This window comes from Lipotes vexillifer, unplaced genomic scaffold, assembly GCF_000442215.2.
Source record: "Lipotes vexillifer unplaced genomic scaffold, Lipotes_vexillifer_v1.1 scaffold149, whole genome shotgun sequence".
Lineage (NCBI taxonomy): Eukaryota > Metazoa > Chordata > Mammalia > Artiodactyla > Lipotidae > Lipotes > Lipotes vexillifer.
This window is the reverse complement of record NW_006779962.1, coordinates 1,080,719-1,101,567: the sequence shown is the minus strand read 5'-3', so window position 1 is coordinate 1,101,567 and position 20,849 is coordinate 1,080,719. Positions and strand designations below refer to the sequence as shown.

The 20,849-nt window shown below is 59.4% G+C and overlaps 1 protein-coding gene across 2 annotated transcripts in view; it reads right to left on the bottom strand.

Moving 5' to 3' along the window:
- Window positions 1-20,849, bottom strand: part of COL5A1 (collagen type V alpha 1 chain) — a 163,963-nt gene that overhangs the window by 64,816 nt on the left and 78,298 nt on the right. For both annotated transcript variants that reach the window (XM_007453087.1, XM_007453088.1), the window contains exons 10-20: window positions 18,669-18,710; window positions 18,413-18,475; window positions 11,853-11,927; window positions 10,884-10,976; window positions 9,319-9,375; window positions 8,412-8,465; window positions 8,051-8,104; window positions 5,600-5,653; window positions 4,207-4,260; window positions 2,926-2,979; window positions 1,245-1,289 (exon numbers count right to left, since the gene is read on the bottom strand). In XM_007453087.1, the coding sequence (XP_007453149.1) occupies window positions 1,245-1,289; window positions 2,926-2,979; window positions 4,207-4,260; window positions 5,600-5,653; window positions 8,051-8,104; window positions 8,412-8,465; window positions 9,319-9,375; window positions 10,884-10,976; window positions 11,853-11,927; window positions 18,413-18,475; window positions 18,669-18,710 (645 nt within the window). The remainder of the gene's footprint in view (window positions 1-1,244; window positions 1,290-2,925; window positions 2,980-4,206; window positions 4,261-5,599; window positions 5,654-8,050; window positions 8,105-8,411; window positions 8,466-9,318; window positions 9,376-10,883; window positions 10,977-11,852; window positions 11,928-18,412; window positions 18,476-18,668; window positions 18,711-20,849) is intronic.

Below are 20,849 nucleotides of genomic sequence, written 5' to 3'. Positions count from 1 at the left end.
CGGCCCCCGGCCCTGTCCCCAGCCTCCCTCAGCGACCCCTCTTCCCAGAGCCTCTGCTGCTGAGGCAGGTCTCCCGGGGAGTGTGGGCAACTCAACTCCCCCTTCTCCTTTGCTTCAACTCCTCACCGCACCCCAGCTCTCCACCTGGGCTCTCGGAACCAGAGGCAGGGGCGGCTAGAACTGATAGGGGCTCAGTACCCCCTCCCTGGCCGGGAGGGGCATGTGTGTGGGAACAGCCCCACGCACAGCGGGAGGGGCCCCAGAGCGGCCACTACCTGCCATGGGAAGGACCCACATCCGGGCGGCTCCCTCCCTCCCTGTCAGCTGGAGAACTAGAGCCTTTCAAGGCACCGCGATTTCGAGTGCCTTTAATTTTGATAGAACCTTCTCAGATGCACTAGAAGAGAAACGCTTCCCACGTTCATTGTCGCTTAGATGTTCCCTTCCTTCTTTTAATACCTAGTCAGATAAATGTTTTTCAGAAGTTGATAACCCAGAAGGTATCGCCTAGACCCGTGTTAAGGCGGGAGCTGTGTTGATGAATCCCCATTTTGGCTAACCAGACCCCTAGGGAGTAATTTAGTCCCAAGCGGAGGTGCAAACGCCGACCCCGGGCAGGCTGTCCTCCATGCAGCGCCTGCAATGTCTCTCCTCAGTTAACGTCCCCAGATGTGTATGGCCACGTTGACATGGGTAACAGAAGTGAGATGTTTGAAAAGTAACAGTAAGTGAAAAGGAATTAATGTCCTTTTGTCACTGAGGAAATCCGCTCTGGTCTTAAATAGAAGTCAGAAGGCCCAGGGAGGGGCGCCCCCTACTGGAGGACTCTTTATTTGGAAAACGTAGCCATCAGAAAGTGTGGCAGGTCAAGTGACTGCCCCTGGACACCTACCCTGATGGACCCAGGACACCCACCATCATGGACGCTGGACACCCAACATGGTGGACCCTGGGCACCCACCATCATAGATCCAGGACACCCACCATCATGGACCCAGGACACCCACCACGTCTGTACCTGGAGTCCCAACCACGACCTTCAGGGGCCGGGGCTTCCTCCCTGGCAAAGGCTCAGGCTGACTCCTTAGCACTGTCCGCCCACCTCACCCGTTCCTTTCCCGGGAGATCCCCAGATTTGTGTCTCAAGGCTGAGCCCCTCCCTAATCTATGCTCTGGGTCGATCCCTGATTCTGGCCAGAGCATCAAGGAGGAGACACAGAATCCCACCCAGTCAGTGGACTTACAGGCTCCCCGGGCAGCCCTCTGGGCCCGACTTCTCCATCGTCACCCTATGGGGGAGAAAAGAGGCAGGATTTTAGGGATAAGCCATAAAACCTGGACACGAGAGAGACAATTTTTCCTTCATCCGTGCAGGATTCTTTGGCCTGGGGCTGCTTCAGCATATGCCAGTTACTAGTCCCTGTGCCAGCAGGAAAAGCCCGGAGTGTCCCCACTCCCAAAGGCTGCAGGTAAAAGGAGAGGTTTGGGGCTCACAAACCACAGCCCCAATGAGGGGAAAGCCGGGCAGAAAAACATCAATGGTTACCTGACAGGTAAAGATACAGACAAAAGATAGAATGGCAGAAACTAGACAGAGATAGATGGTAGATAGGTAGAAAGACAGCAAAACAGAGAGACAGATGATATATAGGTAATAAATAAATAGAGGATAGATAGGTAGCTTGAGAAATAGATAATAGGTAGGTAGATCATAGATATACAGATGATAGAGATAAACAGATATAGATAGATGATAGATAGATAGGTGATAGGTAGATAGAGACGTGAATGATAGAAACCGGGTGTAGGGAAGGATCCTGAGAGAATCACCAGATGCCCTGGGCCAACCCCAAGGGGCCCTAATGTCTTAAACACAGCCAGGGGAGCAAACCAGGATGAGTCTTTTCCTTCTGGCTCTACAAGGAAAGCTGCCTTAGCTTGCCTGGTTCACGACCAGGAGCTGCTTGTTCACACCCCGCTTCTCTCCATCAAGGCACTGCCCCCTCCTCCTTCCTTCACCACACACATGCACACACACACCCACATGCACACAGACACACACACCCACATGCACACAGACACACTGCAAATGCACGCACACATACCCACTCACAGTGCATATGTACACACACAGCCCTGCACACGCATGCGCGCACACACATGCGTGCACGCGCGTGCACCTGCATGCACCTCCTCCTTCCAGAAGCACAGACATCTAGGGGACCCCTCTCCCCTCTCTCATCTTACAGTGGACCGTGCAGGCTGAGGCCCCAACAGGAGACAGTGCCCGGATGATGCCAGCCCAGGAGCTGTCAGGACAGGCCTGCTCCTCTTTCTCAGGCGCTGGGGCTTCTAAACCTGTCCCCAAAATACCCCTAACGCCCGAAGAAACTGTCTAAGTGACTGGGGCGCACGGAGGGAGAGGGGCCGCAGGCTTCTCTGCCACAGGAGGGCTGTGCTTCCGTCTAAAGACATCGCTTAGTCTGCAGCCCCACCAAGATGCACCTGACAGAACCAGGACTCGGGGCAGAGCCCACCTGAGCGCCCGACCTAGCCCAGGCCCCGACCTTGGATGGCATCATCGCCCCTCGCTCTGTCCACACGCTTCCGTCACCTTGCCCCCACCTCCAGGGCCAAGGAAGGTCATTTTCTGGACTCTCTGCACCTCACTCCTCACCCCAAATCCCAAGCTCTGCCACTCGCTGCCTCTGGCCGCCCCTCACTCAGACACGGAGCTTATCGGCTCCCCCAACGTCAAGGTCTGAGATCTGCTTCTATGGGAAGGAAGTCCTGTGTGGCTGTCTGTCCACTCCCATCAACTCCCCTCCCCCCGATGCAGGTGCCGCTCACTGCTGCCAGCATCTTGTGCAGTTTTCACCGAGGAGACGGGCAGCAGGTGCGGCCCACACACAGCAGGATACGTACCCTTTCTCCGTCTTCCCCTGGAGGTCCCGGAGGGCCGGAAGGACCAGGGTCGCCCTGGGAAGCCAAAGCAGGGTCAGCGTTAGGCACGCGGGCAGACACGCACGGCTGTCTCAAGCCCCCCATTTCGTCTTTCTCTGCTTCTGAGACTGAAAATCCCAACCCCCTGCCAAGACTTTCCCAGAGTCACAGAGGACCCCTTTGGAGACAGGGCCTCCTGGCGTGACAGGCTGCAAAGCTGGCTGGCAGGACTCTCAACCCGGGACTCGGTGTCCTGGAGGAGGGTTGGCTGGACCGGCACCCAGGGACCGGAGGGCACCCCAGGACACCGAGGCAGGGTCTGAGCTGCACCCTACTGACCTCTCCGTGTGAAGCAGGGGCACACCCCAGCCCTGCACCGCCCCCTGAAAGGGCCACCACTCTGCACTGTGAAGGTCAGCGCTGGTCCACCTGATACCCCTGCAGCTTCAGGCCTTGCACACCATCGGTGCTCAATACGTGCTCATCTGTCAGTCCCACGGACTGGCCCTTCCCTCCGGTTTCCCCATGAGCGTCGGAGAACGTGGGTGAGGAAGGTTTGGCTAAGGCGCAAGAGCCACTTCTCAGGGCGGCAGAGACATGACGGGTGACCCTTATGACAAAGTCAGCAGCGCGCGCGTGTGTGTGTGTGTGTGTGTGTGTGTGTGTGTGTGTGCGTGTGCGTGTTCACGTGCACACATGCATGTGCCTGCATGCCCAGGATATGCCAAAACATGAAAGAGGCATCATCTACATCAAAGAAAACAGGTTAAGGGCTGCAAAGAGCATCTCATGGGGACACGTGGGACGGGGCAAGATAACAGGCAGGCCCCCGGCTGCAGCGTGCACCCCGACCCCCATCCACGGGGCGGTCACGTGGGACCAGCCCACCTCCTGGAGTCGCCCCTTTAACGGTGAGAAGGGTCCTCGGGTCCCAAAAGGGCAGCCCCTGGGTTTCCTGAAGGTGTGGAGGGCCCCTTAACAGAGTGGGTTTCCCACAGGAGCTCCACATTCCTTGCCTCATCCCCTCGAGGGGGCCACTGGCTCTTTCGCCATCAGCTGCGAGTGCGAAATCGGCTCTCCTTGGGCTGACCTTCCATCCCCAGGGATGTCATGCCCACGTCCAAGTCCACTGCCCCAGCCCCATGAGGCTCACCAGCGACCACTTTGGAATCGAGTGCCCAACCCCCCCCAGGAAGCCTAAGGCTGCCCAGAAGAGCTCCCGACAGCGCCTCCCCCAGCAGCTCTCAGAGAGGAAACACTCACCCGGTGGCCCTTCTCTCCCGGTAGCCCAGCCAGGCCATCGAAGCCGCGGTCACCCTGCGAGGAGGACAGAGGGCAGCTCAGCCCGTGCCACATGGCCGCTCCACCTGCCTTGGGCCACAGTCTACGCAGCGCCTGTGCACCCGGGGCCCCAGGACCCCGCGGTGGGGCCGCTGGCCACCGCCCCATCACACATTCCACAGCCTTGGGTCCATATTCCCAACGCTTTTCCCCAAAACACCAACAAAGGTTGCAAACAGAGAGATGACTTCTGTCCCAGAGCCACAGACAGCGGCCTGGAGGGTCCTGAGACCTCAGTGTTTGGGGTGATGGCTGCAAAGTCTCTGTGTGTGTGTGTGTGTGTGTGTGTGTGTGTGTGTGTGTGCGCGCGCGCGCACCTGCTGTCTGCCTGTGTCTCTTATCACGACACCCTCGGGGCTCAGAGTGCCGCCCGCACACAGCAGGTGCGCCTACCCATCTGGCGGATGGCCCAGCTCCGCCCACCCTCGGGCACCCCAGCTCCCCGGCCAGCCCTCCTTCTGCCACCCAGGTGGCCTCCTGGAGTCCGGCTCCCCGCCTCATGGGTGTTGCAAGCCATGTGGGATTGAAGTCAGGAGAAGACTAGCTCAGGCTTGAATACTTTTGTTGTTGAAAGAAGGCCGTAAGGTACCGGGACAGATTCAGAAACCTTGCCCTCCTCCGCCACCGCACGTCCCTGAAAACCAGGGCCGCTCGTTCGCTCGGCACCCACAGGGGCACCCGAGGGCCGATCCACGCCAGTCACCAGGGGAGCAGGTGCAGTGCCCCGTGGTGGGTTTGGGGACCCCAGAGAACAGCTGCTGTCCCCACTGTGGGCTCCTCGCTGGAGAAAGTCAGCACTTCCTCCAGCACCTTGTACAGGCTTTGGAAGAACACTTCCAGGGCCGAGAAGGAAGGGTCGACCAAGAACAGCGGGAGTTTCATCCCAGATTCGGGGACAGAGGGATGGGCACACCGAACCTCCGCAGCCGTGAGGGGTGGGGCTTCCCTGGGCTCCCGCGGCTGCCCCCGGGGCACACGCACACGCCCCAGCTCCACGGTCACCCACGCGCAGTCTGCTCGCTCCCTGCAACTCCTAAGAGCTCAGACACCCCAAATCTCGGCAAGAGGACTTCCTGCCCCGTGGACTTGTGAGAGACCCATGAAATTCTCCCCACCGGCCCCCGTCTTTGTGTCAACGTGCCAGAGGAGCTGATCCACACTGAACCTTCCAACCCCCAAGGTCCTACCCCCGGATGAGAGCAAATGTCCGAGTCATCACGTGTCATCACAACCATATCCGTCACTTAAGCACGTGCTGATGCCGTGGTGACGCTGACCGAGGAACGGGCACCAGGAGGCGGTGGGCGGCACCTACCTTGGGGCCAGTCTGTCCAGGCATCCCTCTTGCTCCGTCGCTGCCAGCTCGCCCCTGAAACAGAGCGGGGCAAACTGTCAGTATGCAGGAGTGGCCGGCTTACCGAGACCTCTGAGCAGAGGCGTCCTGTGACACCAAGCGGAGGTTTCCACAGCCTCGGGGGGCAGGCTGGCCCAGAGGACCCCAATCCGGAGTCCCGGCTGCCGTACGCAGGTTCTGGCCTTTCCGAGCCTCGCCATCCTGAACCTTGGAGCGGGGCTAACGTACTTGCCCCTCTGTGTTGCTGAGGACGCGGTATGCACGAGACAGTGTGACGGGTGGCGACCGAGGGGCCGTGTGGGTCCGTGGGACCCGCTTCACAACCCAGGAGAGAGCCCGTCCCTGACATCTGCACACGTCCTGTCCACCAGCTGACATCAAGGGAAAGCCCAGAGAGCCACAGGGTGAGAGAAAGCATGTGGTTAGTGTGATGGAGGGGGAGGAAAGTGAGGCCCAGAGGGGTGGGCTGGCACTCGAAGGCCATGCAGCCGCCTCCAGGCAGGGTCTGGACGGTGAGCTCGACCCTCCGTGCGCGGGGGCCACTCCCACGGCCATTCCTTTCAGCCGGGGCAGCAGGCCCACGGTGCCCACCTGGGGCTGGAGGACAGGGCCCCGACCTACCAGGGTCCCCCATAAAGGCCGCAGTCCCCCAGGAGAGCCTGCCAGGCATGAGGCCACCTAGATGGGGGCGGGGACCATGGCAGATGTCCACTCGCTGATAAGGGACGTCAGGCAGCTGAGCATAAATTGCCGGCCTGGATCAACATCACGTCCTCTCCAGGCCACACGTGCCTGACCCAAGAGGCCTCGCCAGGGGCACCGGGGCTGCGCCGACGGGCAGCAAGGCCTAACGGCACGACCAGGACGGGGAGGGCAGCACGAAAGCGGCGAGGGTCTGGGGGGGACCACCAGGAGGCGGCCTGCGCACCCCAGGTGAAAGGTTACAAGGAACCGTCAGGGATGAAAAGTCATCTCGGAACATGCATCCGAGCAACGCAGCTCCAGGCGGAACGCAGACATGACCCCGTGAACAGAGGGGCCGACCGGGAGCCTCTCCTCAAATTTCCAAACGCTTTCAGAAATCAAGAGAAATCTGTCAGAAGAGTTGACAGGATTGCACTGCAGGACACTGCGGGCAAACGGCCGGACCCTTCTCTCACGCTGACGGGCTCCGCACTGCACAAAGAACTAAAGGGACAGCCCGCCATGCGGCCTTGAGCCCCTCCCGCCGTCCCCTCCTCTCCAGCCACATTCCTCCAGCACACGCGTATCCACGGCCCCGATGCCGGTGGTCTCTGCCACGAGTCACCCTATGAACCATCGCTGGCATCCTCCCCTTTTCAGTTTTCACCTCTCCCTGACCGAGAAACCGTTTCCACTGAAACTTGACAGTAAGTGTTTACAGAGATACAAAAGACCCTCAAAGAAATAAAATGCCTTTTAGAACTAGATCCAAGATAAACCACCTCACTGTCTACCAAGAACCACTGAATTCCGGCATCAGTGGCCCTTTTAGAATCATCCGTGCACCCCTCTGCCTCGTGCCCGGGTCCCCTCCACGATCTGTGAACCTGCAGCCTTGAGAGGCCAGCATGAGACAGCCGTGCCTGAGTACTGGTCACTCCATCCCTTGCCTTGTAACTACAATTAACTCCCAGGACAGAGGCCCTGTAACCACTACGGAATTATTCATTTTTGCCTTGTATACTTTGCAGCTAAAGCAAGAACTGGCAGCTCAGTGGCGACCCACCATTCCTTGCAGGGGTTCATCTAGGTATAAATACAACACAAGAACGAGTAATTTTTTCATTCGGTAGAAAGATTCACTTGATGAAAAGATCCACTAGTTAGAGTGTGATGCGGGTTAATGAGGATTTCCCGAACTCAACTGGATGGTGTTCATTAATTTATATTAGGTTATAAATGCACGCTCTCTGTCAGTAGCCACGGTCGTACGGAAGCAAAGCAGTTCCATCCACTAAAATTACAACCCAAACAGAGAATCCAGGAGTCTAGGAGCACAGGTGAGGTGCGGGGGGCCCGAGAAGCCGGCCGGCCATTTCTCCCAAACCAAAGCTAGTTTCTGGAGAAATGAGGCTGCCCCCAAAGAAAGGACCACTGATCATTTTGTCTTTTCCGTACTTGTTCCCAAAGAGCCTGGGAAATTGCTTTAGTTAAACATGTTTGTTAAACTACGTTCACATGCTCGGGACGGAGGCTGGGGGCAGGGGCGGGGGAGCTCGCTGCCCCCGCGGAACGGGGCCCACCCAGCCTTGGACACAGACATGCCCTCTGAAGGGAGGGGAGCAGCTGGGCCAAGCCTAGCCGGCAAGATGCGGCATGACCGGGCCAAACGCCCTGCAGGCTCCCGCCCCATCCGTGGCCCAGCCGCTGTCACTGGGAACTACTCACCCTTCTTCCAGGCTTTCCTGACGGGCCGGGGGGGCCCTGCAAACCGCGGGGACCCTGTCGGGAATCAGAGGACAAAGGTCAGTAGCGTGTCTGTTTTTCAGAGGGAAAAAGCAAAGCCTGGTCCCCGTGCTCGTCCACCTGGCCTGTGGCTACTGTCCCAGCTGCCAGCACGTGGGCAACAGCAGGACAGGGTGCAGGACCCACTGCCGTGAGTGAGGGCGGGGACTGAAAACAGCCAGCTCGGTCCCCTGCTGCAGACACCACTGCTGTTCTGCATCCAGCTTTGACGAAATGCGGCATCGGGAGCACTGCCGTCCGGGGGCTGCCCCTTCAGACAGAGGAAGGTGAGGGGGGTACGTACCTGAGGCCCCATGTCTCCCGGCTCGCCCTTCAGACCTCCGCTCCCGGGAGGGCCCTGGGGAGACACGTCTGGTTAGGGGATGCCCGGCAGGTACAGGCTGTAGGGGTGACTGGGGAAGGGCCGGGAAGCAGAAGGGACACAGGACTGGCCCGTGGGCAGGGCTCCCACGGAGCCCGGCCAGCTGCCTTGGACAGAACCCGAAGGACAAGCAGTAACGTTTCCTTGTTTGCATCTCTTCCCAGGTTTGAGGGAAATCCTGGACAGTGGCGCGCACGAGGGCCACGAGCTCAGAACACGCTCGCTTCTCTCTAGGATGGATGTGACCACGGTCTGTCACAGCCTGTAGCCCAGGGCCGTGTGTGGACATCCTCGCCCATTGCAGGGCAAGATCCCCAGATGCTGGGAGGGCACCGACGCAGACCTGGGGCCAGGGGCCAAGCCCACCCCACACGGGGAATGGGGATGGGGGCACCGTGCGCTTCAATCCTCCGGCTCCTTGCAAGCTCCAAGGGCCATGCACACCCCCAGGGGCCCCCTTCACTGCCCCGAGTGCGCCTGGCTGCCTGAGGCTCGTGCAGCAGGGGCCGGGCAGGGGGCTAGAATCGGGGTCTGCCCCACACTGAGGTGGTCTCGACTATAAAGAGGGATGGCAGCCTCAAAAGAAAGAGGCTTGGAGTCCCCGGGGTCACGAGGTAAAGTCGTAGCCAGTGCAAGTGTGAGGGCTTCCCAGCCCCCAGGGCACCACAGGCCCTGCCTGCCCAGGCCCCTCCTGCCCCAAGGTCCCAGAGATGTAAAGTGTGCCCTGACCTGGATAAGCTGGGAGCCTGATGGGCTGGGGGGTGGGGGGCGGCGGGAAGGGAAGGCACCCCACCCCCAGACTCCCCCAGGCTCCCCCATGACTACTTACCATGGGGCCGGGTCTCCCAGTAAGACCCATCGGGCCAGCCGGCCCCCTCAACGCCAGCTGCAAGGGAAAACGGGACACGCTGAGAAATGGCTGGTTTACCTGTACCGACAGGTGAGACGAGCCAGGTGGGAAGGGGGGCCGATATCAGAGGCCAAGGACAGGAGCCTCTGGGGGAGGAGGTCACATGGACCCCCAGACCCACTTTCTCCGATCCTCTGGGCTCCCGGCAACAACCACAAACGGAGCGGCAGAGGTGGGGTGGGAGCCAGGTGGGTGCCCACTCCCCGCTTTGGGGATGGGCGCTCCACCCACGTGGGTGCTCAGAGCCTCTTGCTGACTGCTTCCTACTCCCCAGCTGGCCTCGCACAGGCAGGGCCTCTGCCCTCAGCCCTGCACCCCACAGAGTAAGCTTGAGAAGCAGGCCCGCTCCCGGGCTGGGTTAGGGTTCCACGAGGGGCACTGCCAGCGACCGGGGAGGTATCGGGGAGCCCTCCTAGGGTGAACTAAGTCATGCCCAGGAGAGGCAGCCAGGGAGCCTCAGCCACCCAGGGCCCCACCTAGATACCTGCCCAGGTGGCTCCACGCCTCCCAGCTGCCACCACACAGTTCAACCTTTCTTAGAGGGCTTTCTCCACGCCACTCTGAGACTGTTTCCCCTGCATGATGCCATTTTAATTTTGGAAGATTTTGTGTTATAAAATCTTCTTGGGGGCCCGTCGCCCACTTGACTTCAGTCAAAACACACTCACATTCAAAGGCCAGCCAGGCCGACCCGTCAATAAATCCGGTGGCGTGTGATGGGGTTTGCTACCCGCTGATTATATCACACGACAATTTGTTCCATAGCAATGACTCAGTACCCACCGCCCTGTAATTCATTATCCACACGTTCTGACCATTAGCATCTATCCACTGCGCCAGAGCTACATAAATGTTGCCAAACAAGGGACTACTTAGCAGCTTATTGCAATGCCCCATTACGGGCACTCCACTGAAGGGTCACCCACCCCGCCGGGTGGCATTTGCTCTCATCACAGGCAGTCAGCAACCTGGAGCCTCGTCAATTAAAAACACAATTCACTAACAAGCTCATTTGCCAAGAGCAGAGCAGTAATGGGGCAAGTGCTCCTCGGGACCCCCAGGCTGAGCGAGGGACTCTGGGGCCCATGGGCTCTCTCCCCGGGGCGTCGGGCTCGGCCCAGCCCATCACAGGGAGCCCCTTCCAGGAATACATGGGGTGTCTCTCCATCCCCAGAGCCCAGGGGAGGGCAGCAGACGGCTGAAGCTGGGCACACGGGGTTAGCAGGTGCCAGAGGGGCTCAGCAGCCGTCCTCATCCAGGAGCCTCGGTGTGGGCAAGGAACCCCTAAGAAACCCCCCCCCACCTTTCCTGGTGCTCACCCGGGTCCCCCAAATGCACAGGGATGACTGGATCCCCGCAGGCTCCTGACTCTTGGGCAAAAGCACACCCAAGTTGGCCAGAGGCACTTCCCCTCCAAGCTGGGCTCCGAGCCCCATGGGGCCAGGCTCTGTCCCCCCAGCCCCCCGGCCCCAGGTACCACTCACCCGGGCCTGCTGGAGGATGGCTTGAGCTTGGGACTCCTGGGCTGAGACCATGGGTCCTTTGGAGCCCGCATCGCCGCCCCCTCCGAACCGGAACTGTAGGTGTAAGACTGAGATCACCAAGGGCACACCGACGTGGTGCCCACTCTGGACCCCAGGGCTGAGGCGGTGCCCGTCGGCCTCTCTGGCAACAGCAGAGCCTTGGAGAGTCTGGATGGGCAGCTTCCAGCCCCAGTCCCCGTCTCGGTCACACCACCCGACTCTGCCAGCACAGAGCTGCTCCAGCCCCGCCGGCCAATTTCAGCCCTGGGGCCACCCGGAGAGCCTCCCTGCAGCCGGGAAGCCCTTTCTGGCACCTACAGCATCTCACCTGAGACCCCACAGCCCCGACTTATTTAAAGGAAGAGCCCAGAGCCCAGTGCAAACCCCGCACTGAGGCCCAGCAGGGAGGCGACAGGTCCACGCAGGGTCTCCCGAGCTGCACCCAGCCTCCCGGGCACACGGGCTCACGGAGAAACTGACATGGGCCCAGACCAGCCCTCCATCACGCTCGCCCTCCCGGCCTGGGCTCCCCGTGAGGACCCGCAAAGTCACGAGCAGGCCAAGTTCAAGGAGGGGCCGCCTGGAGGGGCCGCCTGGCACGGGGGTCCGAATGGAGAGGGCAGGTGCGTGGTGATGGAAGCAGACACCACACAGCTTCCCGCAGAGCTGGACTCAGTTCCCTTCGGAGGGGCCAGCCCTGGACGCCGGCAGAGGTGGAGCCCTTGACCCCGGTGTCCACCCTGCCGTGTCAGCAGAACAGCCCCAAGGAGCCTGTATCTACAAGACAGTCGGCCCAGGTTGGAGCTAGTCTTCGGCCCAGTGATCGAACCCCCTCGGAAACAGCCCAGGGCCCCACTCCCCCGTCGCACCTGGGGCCCCGAGCCCACCCACACGGCTGCCATCCCCCAGCCCTCAAGTAAGGACACTCACAGGCAGCATGAGCATGGTTCCAGGAGGGCCGGGCAGCCCGTCAGCCCCAGGAAGGCCTGGGCGTCCAGGGGGACCCTGTGGACAGAGGGGCCAGGAGAGTGGGTCAGCACACAGGGCGGAGCTGGGCTGGGACGAGGTGACGGGGCGGAGTCAGGGCCCGCAGGAAACGCAGGACCCCGGGAAAGGGATGTGCAGACCCCAAGCCCAGAGGAGGGGGCTTCGCTGTGGGCTGAGGAGGATAGGATCCAGAGGAATCAGAGACACAAAGGCTGGAGCCTGCCATGCGGGCGGGGCGTGGAGGGCAGAGGCCACACTGCGGGAGGTGCTGGGGCTTCCACGACCACAGGAATAACCCCAGGAACGTCCCTGCCAGGTGTCCCACCTGGGCTGGCCAGCCCAAGGACACCTGCGCTGGCTGCTCAGAGGGCCCTCGGCTGTGCAGGTGGAGCAGAGGCCAGACGTAAAGCATCCACTTGTCTGGACTGATGTGCAGGACCGGAGTCGCCGGGAGGACGGTGCTCTCAAGCACTTCGGGGCCCCACCTCTGCACAAACATCATCCCTCCAGCTCATCCTAACAGCACCCCACGCCTCCGCCCCCCGCCAACAGAGTCTCTAGTTGATTCTGGCCCAAGTCAGGCTTCTGTGAAGGCAACACGAATAATACGGCTTATTGACAAAAAAGCGTTTTATCACTCAGCTTTTCAACGCAGGCAGACTCCCAACCGGCTTGCGGGGGACGAGGTCTGTCTGCAGACAGATGAAGCTTAGCTCGTCTTCTTCAATGAAAGAGACCACCATCGGCCCCACTGCGAGGGATGCTGGGTCCAGCCCTCAAACTGAGTGTGCAAACACCACCACAGCACGATGCTCCCAGCTCAGACACAGACTGACTCCCCGGCCCAGAAGACCAAAGCACCCGGGGGGTCCATCCCGGAATGACCCAGAAGGGTGTGCCCTGCCTGGGCCGGAACTAACACTGTCTTCTCTTCAGTGGTTATGTTTACTCCAGGACCGATCCCTGTTCTTGTGAAATGTGGTATAACACAGATTCACACAAAGGGAAAAGGGAAAGTTCCCTCTCGTTCCTCCCGATGTAAGTAGGGCTAAAACCCTGTACATGTCCAGAGAGGCCAGAAGCACAGGCACCGAACACCTGACATGTATCACGTCCGTCAGTCTAGGGGTCCGTGGCCAGGCAGGTGGTTTTCCTCCTTTTTCACGAGATCATCTTGTCCATATTGTTCTGCAATTGGCCCTTTTCCTCTGCTGCACATCGTGGCCTATTTATGAGCTTGGCCTCATTCATTTTAATGGCCACACATCACAGACTCATCATTTATTTAATCCGTCCCCCTCTGATGCACGTTTAGGTCATTTCCAGTTTTCATTAGGACACAGGCTGCCGTGATGAGTCTTCAGGCATCTTTCTTTCTTTTTAATTTTTTCCTGGCCACGCTGCGCGGCATGCGGGATTTAGTTCCCCGACCAGGGATCGAACCTGGGCTCGTGGCAGTGAGAGCACCGAGTCCTAGCCACTGGACCACCGGGGAATTCCCAGGCATCTTTCTTAGGTAGGTCCTCAGAAGCAGAACTGCTGGGTCAAAGGATTCCCGTCCCCCTTTTTGCTAATGGATACAGCCAAATGGTCCTTGCCTGCCATTTCAGAAAAAAAAAAAAATTCTCAGAAAATAAAACCTGCTGAAAAAAGAAAACTCCAGAACGTGTTTTGCCACCCAGATTTCCTCCTGGAAATCCAATGCTGACAGCTGTTCACAGCTGAGCTTTCTGCTGCTGAGTCGATCCCAAATCAAACCCCCAATTCAAAGCTTAGGGTCCGTGTCTCTCAGGGACAAGATACCATCCATGGGGTGTCCACGTGGAGAGCGCGTGCGTGTGTGTGTGTGTGTGTGTGTGTGTGTGTGTGTGTGTGTGTGTGTGTGTGTAACACTGGAAACCAGGAAGCATACTGGGGCGGCCCCTCATCCACTGTTTCCACTTTCAAAGACCCTCTTCCTGCTCTTTCTAAGCCGTGGAGGGTGAAAATTCAACCTCAGGTGCCCAAAAGCTATTTCACCCTCACGCTGGCATGCTTCAATTACACCCAGAGTGATTCCCAAGAGCGTATGCATAGATGGACAAGGAAAATCTGGAAACCCTGTGAGAAAGAGAGGTCCGTGGGAGAAAACCACCCCGTGAATCCTTCTGACACTTCAAAATCTGATGTGAGTCCCGCGTGTCCCCTCGCCCGCACCTGTATTTACCACGGCTTGAAAAAATCGTCAGCCAACCTTTGCCAAGCACTGAGGTCTGTAACTCAAAGACTTTGTCCCCTGAGCCAAAAGATGGGGCTACATTACAGCCGCCTTCCCACCCTTCAGGACACTGAACGCAGGCTAATGACGTGGCCCACTCCGTCCACGGCCTGTCAGACACGGGGCATGCTCCAGACACCAGGCTCAAGGCGAAATAAGAAAAGTCACCTGGCCTTTGTGTGTTTTCTGATCAGTGGCCTAAGTTGGTCAAACGGAAATGTTTCAACGCACTGGCACCGCAGGGCTGGTCACACATAGACCAGGTAAAGCAACAAGGCACCCCTTCCACGGTTAACAGTGGGTTTTCCTGAGGCGGTCCTGGCATCACTCTGGCACGGAGATGAGGGGACAGAGAGCTCAGACCCTCTGAAAGCGGCTGTAGACCCAGACCCCAGGCTGAACCCAGGAGCCCGGGGCTCAGGACCAGCTGCAAAGCCAAGCTGCTTCTCATAACAAAAGCAGCAGGATCGGGGAGGGAGCTGCAAAGACCAGGGGCGTCTTTATGCTGAGCTATTTTTGCTTTTGCTCTTAGAAAGACCCAGAAAAGGAAAGGAACATGCACCAATCCTCAGGTCCTCAGTATCAGTGGTTTGCTCTTTTTTCAGGTCAGCTCCTGTGCAATTACAGCTTGGGAGAGGCCAGAGAAGTTCTTAGGGGTCAGCGCCTGCTCTAGATCTGAAACCTGGCTACACCTGCGGCCGGGGCCAGAGCCCTGGGGGAAACTGGCACCAAGCACGCTCCCACCCCACCAGGAGCCTCAGCTGGCCCTGCAGCAGGAGGGGGCCCGGAAGTCCCAGCGGAGCTCACTGAGGTCGTCTGAGCCCGGGAAGCCCGACAGGCCTGGAGGGAGGCGCTGAGGTGTTCCTATCGATACTTTCAGCCTTGTCGCGGCTCAAAAGGTTCCCCCCCGCCCCCGCAATGTGCTCCCTAATATGAAAAAGGGTCTTTCTGGCTTCTAGGGGGTTCAAGAGGTTAACAAGACGACTCAGGTGGCCCTGGCTCAATCCTAGTGTTGCCTCATTGATAGCACCGGAGGGGGGACGACCAGGTCACAGAGAGGACGTGGCCCCAACACACGCAGGGAAGGCCCGTGTTACCGTGGCTTGTGGCCAGGACATCACAGAGATACCTGGCTGTGTGGAACAGGTGAGTAACCAGGTGTCCCAGGTTGGATGGCCCCACAAAAGATGTCCTGGGCACACACAGGGGCACTGGAAGGCGGAGCCGCCTGTCCTGCCCCCAGAAGGCAGGAGATGGTCGGACAACCTTGCCTTGCGGGCATCAGCGGTCACTCACCACGGCCTTTGCGAAGCTAAAAGCTTCCTATGGGCCTCAGTGGACTCTGCCTCTCAGCCGAGTTGCAGGGACCCAGCCTGTGACCATTCCCCTGGCCCCGAGTGTAAATCCAGCCAGCCGCGGGGGGAGGTGGTGACATAGCTGGGCATCGTCCCAGCTGGCCCTGGGGAGCAATGCAGGCACCTGTGAATCACGCTTTCCGTGCGTGTAATAACGGCGGTTCTTACAAAAGCCTTTTAAAGGGCAGAAAAGACCCTCAAGCAAAATCCCGAAAGGATGCCCAACCCTTGAAACCTGCAGGGGTGGGAGGGAGGGGTTGAGGTCTCAACAACCGGGAGAAGGGGCTGGAGAAGCTGTGCCCGTGGCAGCGTCATTACCGGGCTGTGTGGACATGATACAGAGTCACTGACCCTGCTGCTCCCTGGCCCCGAGGGTATCAAGTGCATCCCGATCCTGCAGGGAGGGAGACACCCCCCGCAGGAAAGGGCCACTCAGACGAGTCTGCAGAAACAGACCTTACCGAAACAAGCCTTATCTTCCACTAGTTTCCCCCATGTATTTCGCAGTCACTTCTCCATAGTTTATTGCTTTCTGGTAAAATGGTATATGAGTTCCCAAGTCTAACCATTTCTCTGAGTTTCTTCATCTTTTTCACGAAGCCTCATGTAAAATTAAAAATATGAATAAACTCATTTGCCTTTTCTCCTGTTAATGTCTTTGGTCAGTTTAATTTGCAGGTCCCACTGACAAAACCTAAGAGCGTAAAGTTTTTTCCTCTCCTACACATGAATTCTGAGGTCATGCTGCCAGCAAGTGGCACTCCAGGATCCTGACTCTGCATCCAATGTTCTTTCACAGCTAATCAGCAGACAAGCAGGAGATCTGGGCATGGCGAGGATGCTGAGCTGTGAGCAGGGACAGTTCCTGGACAAGCTGGTTAGGCAGGGCCTAGAGGGCAAGCAGTGCTCAGCTCCTGGAATCAGCCCCTCTCCCTGGGAAGAGCCCTGGAAAGGTCAATGGGCCGCAGGTTTCCCCTCCAATTCCAGGGGCAGCAGGCTCTAGAGCAGGTGATTCCTCTGCCTCCCTAACCCCAGTCCCTTTCTCCTGGACCCTAACTTGAACTTAAGAGAGACCAGCTCTAAAAGCACCGGGATTCCACCGTGAGGCGCCGTGGCTCTTCCAACTCTCAGGTCTCAGCACACAAAGCACCAGCAGGATCGCTGCCTCTGGCCCTGACCCAGGTTCAGTCCAGAGGCAGGGACCAAGCGGGGAGGAGTGTCCCTCTGGTTCGTGAGCATTTAGATCCTCAGTGCTAGACCAGTGCCCAGCACTGTGGACACTCAGTGAATATCTGTGCTGGACGGACAGACGGACAGACACTTGGAGCAACACTGAGGCTGACGGGAGATGTCAGTCAGTATCTGTGCCCCCTGTGGACGGAGACCTTCCCTACGTCTAAGAGAGAAGACGTCTGCTGTGGCAGGTCGTCCTCCCTCACTGACGTCTGGACTCAGTCGCACCCCTGGGTCCATCTGAGGATGGCTCTGTGGGGGGACACGGCTGTCACCCCTCCATCCACTCCCAGACCTTTGGAGTGAGCTGGGTTAGAGACTGCAGCCCCTGGGGCAGAACCTGACTGGCGTGGGTTCAGGGGTGGAGAGAGGACAGGCCCCTCGCCTGCTTGTCTGGAATTTCAACTGTGGCAGAGGCAGGAGCGGCATGGCAAGTATGGGAAGGCCAAGCAGATCACAGGCCAGCCACGGAGCAAGGCCCACCTACTCTGCCCCCAAAGCCACTGGCCACAGGGAAGCAACATGGAGGAGACTGGTGCCCAGTCTGATCCGGCTGCCCTCAGAGGTCACGCAGCCACCTGCTCTGTCTGCGGGCATCACCTCACGTCTCCCTGAGCATCACCCCAAAGCCCCCAGCACCTGAGAGCCAAACGCCCCCTTGGAAGCAGACACCAGCCGCCTTTCCTCAGGACCAGACCCAGGCACTGTCCACCCCAAAACCGTGAGGTCTTTGCTCTGGGCAGTGTGCCAGGCGCTGGGGATGAAGGTCTGTTAGGAGGCACACACGCCCCCCAGTGTCTCTCACCTACAACTACACCCAATTATAGCTCTCAGTCTGACTGTGCTCTCATCGATGTTCATTAGACCATCAGGAAAAACAAAAAGAAAAAAACGTCAAGCTGGTCGAGAACCCACAGGGCAGCAGTACCCCCAAACGCCCACTAGGAGTCAGAACGAAACTGTCGCGAACTGGGCTCAGCCTGCGTCTCTCCGGCAGCCACCCAGGGCGACCCGGGGATGGTCCCTTTGACCAGTGTGACCCCCAGATGTGTCCCTTTGCCCAGGGAGACCCCAGGATGGTCCCTTTGACCAGGGCGACCACAGGATGTATCCCTTTGGTCAGGGTGACCCCAGGATGGTCCCTTTGGCTAGGGTGACCCCAAGATGGTCTCTCTGACCCAGAGCAAGTTTTCTGTGTCTGTTGCTAGATTTCCAACAAGGAAGCTGGAGCGAGGGGGTCTTAAGGCCAATGACGTTCTTGTATTGAAGGAGGATAATTCGGATCCTGTGGGATGCCCAGGCAGCACCAGAGCTCTTTGGCCACCGCAGCTACCTGTTATTGCTACCCTAACGCAGGGCCGCCACTGTGAGCTGGCCCCTGGAACCCGCCAGGGGACCCAGAGCCTGGCTGAGGCTCACTCTTGCAGGGGTCTCCTGCCTCCAGCTCAGGGCCAGGCAACAGTTGGCCCCCTAAACATCTGAAGAGAGGGGACGCATTAAGGGGTGGCGTGAGATGCGAGGGGACAGGGCAATTTGGGGAAAGACGTCAGTGTACGGCGGTCACCCCCACAGGTGAGGTCAAGGCCGCTCCCCGAGCAGGGAGGACGCCTGGACGAGGCCACAGAGCCCGTGATCCGAGGGGACTGAGCCGCCCTTACCCTTTCTCCAGGGTCACCCACTTGGCCAGTGGGACCCATCGTTCCTGGAGGTCCTGGGAGACCCTAGAATTAAAAATAAAATCAGGCAGAGTTAAAGATGCAGCCACAGGGCGGTTCTCGACCTTGCCAGGAGAGGGTTCGAGAAAGTGCCGGTCCCAGGGTGTTTACCCCTCTTTTCCATCTGGGAGCTTTAAGGGGTCTCCCTCCACCCCCGAGCACCTCCCACAAGTCACGGGAAATAAAATGGGACACTCACCGCGGGGCCTTCGGGGCCGGGTGGCCCCTCCAGGAGCATGCCCTGAAAGAGACAGGGAGAGCGTCTGAGACCCCAGGACCCCTTCCCTCCATCCCCAGACCCCGAGTGGGACCGGTCCCTAGCAGACCCCAGTCCGGAGGAAGCCCTCCATGCTGGGTGGACCAGAGGGCCACCGTCTCGGGTCTCTGGGTCTGCACCCTCCGTCCTGGGAGGGGTCCCGAGCAGCAGCCTCTGGAATGGGGGCCACGGCGACCGTCCTTTGAGCGTTTCCAGGGCAGCCACAAGCCAGACAGCAACCAACAGGCTTCCCTCAAGAACAGCTTCCAGAGGAGAGAGGAGGAACCAGGACTCCCCGGCCACACCTCTGGCCTTCCTGTGCCCAGGGGGGCAGTGCCCAGGCAGGCCCTGGTGACGGCGGCCTGAGGGAGCAGTGGACCCCAGGACCAGGGCCCAGGGAGGGTGGAGAGACAACCAGCTGGTGGTTTCAGGGAGGACAGGAGGAAAGGGCACCACAGGCTGAGGTCCCCGCCTAGAGAACCGTTAGGCCCAACTGCTAGAGCAGCCACGCTGGGGTCTCCAGCCCCCTCTTCCCTCCACCTGGGAAACACAGCCAAGTCCACTGGGCACTGAGCTGCCCTCCTCCTCTAGCCCCTCACCCGGCTGAGCTGAGGTTCATGCTGCCTCTGGCACCCGGGCCTCACTGTCTTTCCCCCCAAATGGGGACAAGGCCTCCTGCCCCGCTGTCAGCCTGGGCCCTAGAGTCGGCATGGGCAGCGGAGGGGAGAGCAGGCTTCGGATCTCTGCGGACAGAGCTCCCGGCCCGGCGTCTCCTGCCCTCGGGCCTCGGCTTCAGCTACCTTCCCAGCGCGGGCCTCCTCTCTATCCCTGTCCGGTCAACACCAAGGTCAGCGTCCTCTGTATTCCATGCCCACTTCAGAGTCAGAGGCAACACATGGCCTTCCAGGGAGGGAAGGACCTCTGGCCCCTGCGAGGGTCTGCATGCTGAGAACACCGTGGTGGATCATTTCTGGGGGTCCTGGGATCTGGTGGGTTCCGTCCGGCCCGGCTGGGCAGGCTGCAGCCTCACGCGGGGCGCCTGGCTGCCGTGGACCCCTCCTCCCAATGAATTCCTGTGATGGCTGAGACAGCGGTGAGAGGGCTGGACACACTTGGCCCCCGGTGGCAGACCTGCCTCCTGTTTCCCCGGAACAAAGCAGGCTCGGGTTGCTTCTCTCTGGGGCTGATCAATGCTATTGCGCCTTGGGTTTTTCTTTGAAAGTGAACAGTCCTCTTGTGAAACCTGGAATTGCCTCCTAGGAGTAAGAGGGTGTGCCCAGGACAGGCACCAGGTCAGCACAGGTGTCAGACAGCCCCCCAGTGGGGGGCACCCAGGCCAGGGGCTGCAGGTCCCCTCCAAGCCCCTGATCCTCCCGACCAGGGCTCCCCAGTCGCTGGGAAGATGCGCCCGGTGTTTACACAGACGTGCACTCAGAGAAATGTTTGTACACGAGATGTACACAGAGAGTTCATCCAAACGGCCTCATCAGTCCCACTTTCCTGTCTCCTCCTCTGACAAGGCAGCTAAGGAAGCTCAGAACTGAGCTATAGGCTTAAGAGAGAGACCCCTGGCTGCCACGGACCCTGCAGGACCGCAGCTGTCTTCCCGGACACACAACCGCTGTTCTCAGGGAGTGGGGACCACGGTGGGTGGGCCCTCACGGGAGGATCATTCCAGGTCGGCCCGGCAAGGGCCGGAGGCCGCTGGATGGATGAGCCCAGTGGAGGGGTGCCGGCGCTCTCCCAGGTACAGTGAAGGGATGGACCCCTGGCCACCACCCCAACGAGAAGTGCTCCCCAGACATGGGAAGCCACGGCCTTCCTTCACTGGCCCCGCTCCACACCCTACCAGGGTGGAAGGTCTCAGCCTCAGCTGAGAACTCGAAACAATCCTTAACGGGGGTCCATTCAGCTGCTACATAGCGCAGACCGAGAAAACCTTCCTTAAGCCACAGTGGAAGGTAGGCATGCCTGTTACGGGCCTTCGCCAGATGATACAGGACATTGAATCTGGAGATGCCTGGTTCCCTGAGGTCCCAGGGCAGCCAGGAGCACCAGATCTGATCGGCCTGAATCCGCTCGGCAGCGGGACTCCTGTCCTGTCGAGGAGCCGCTGGTGTTGCT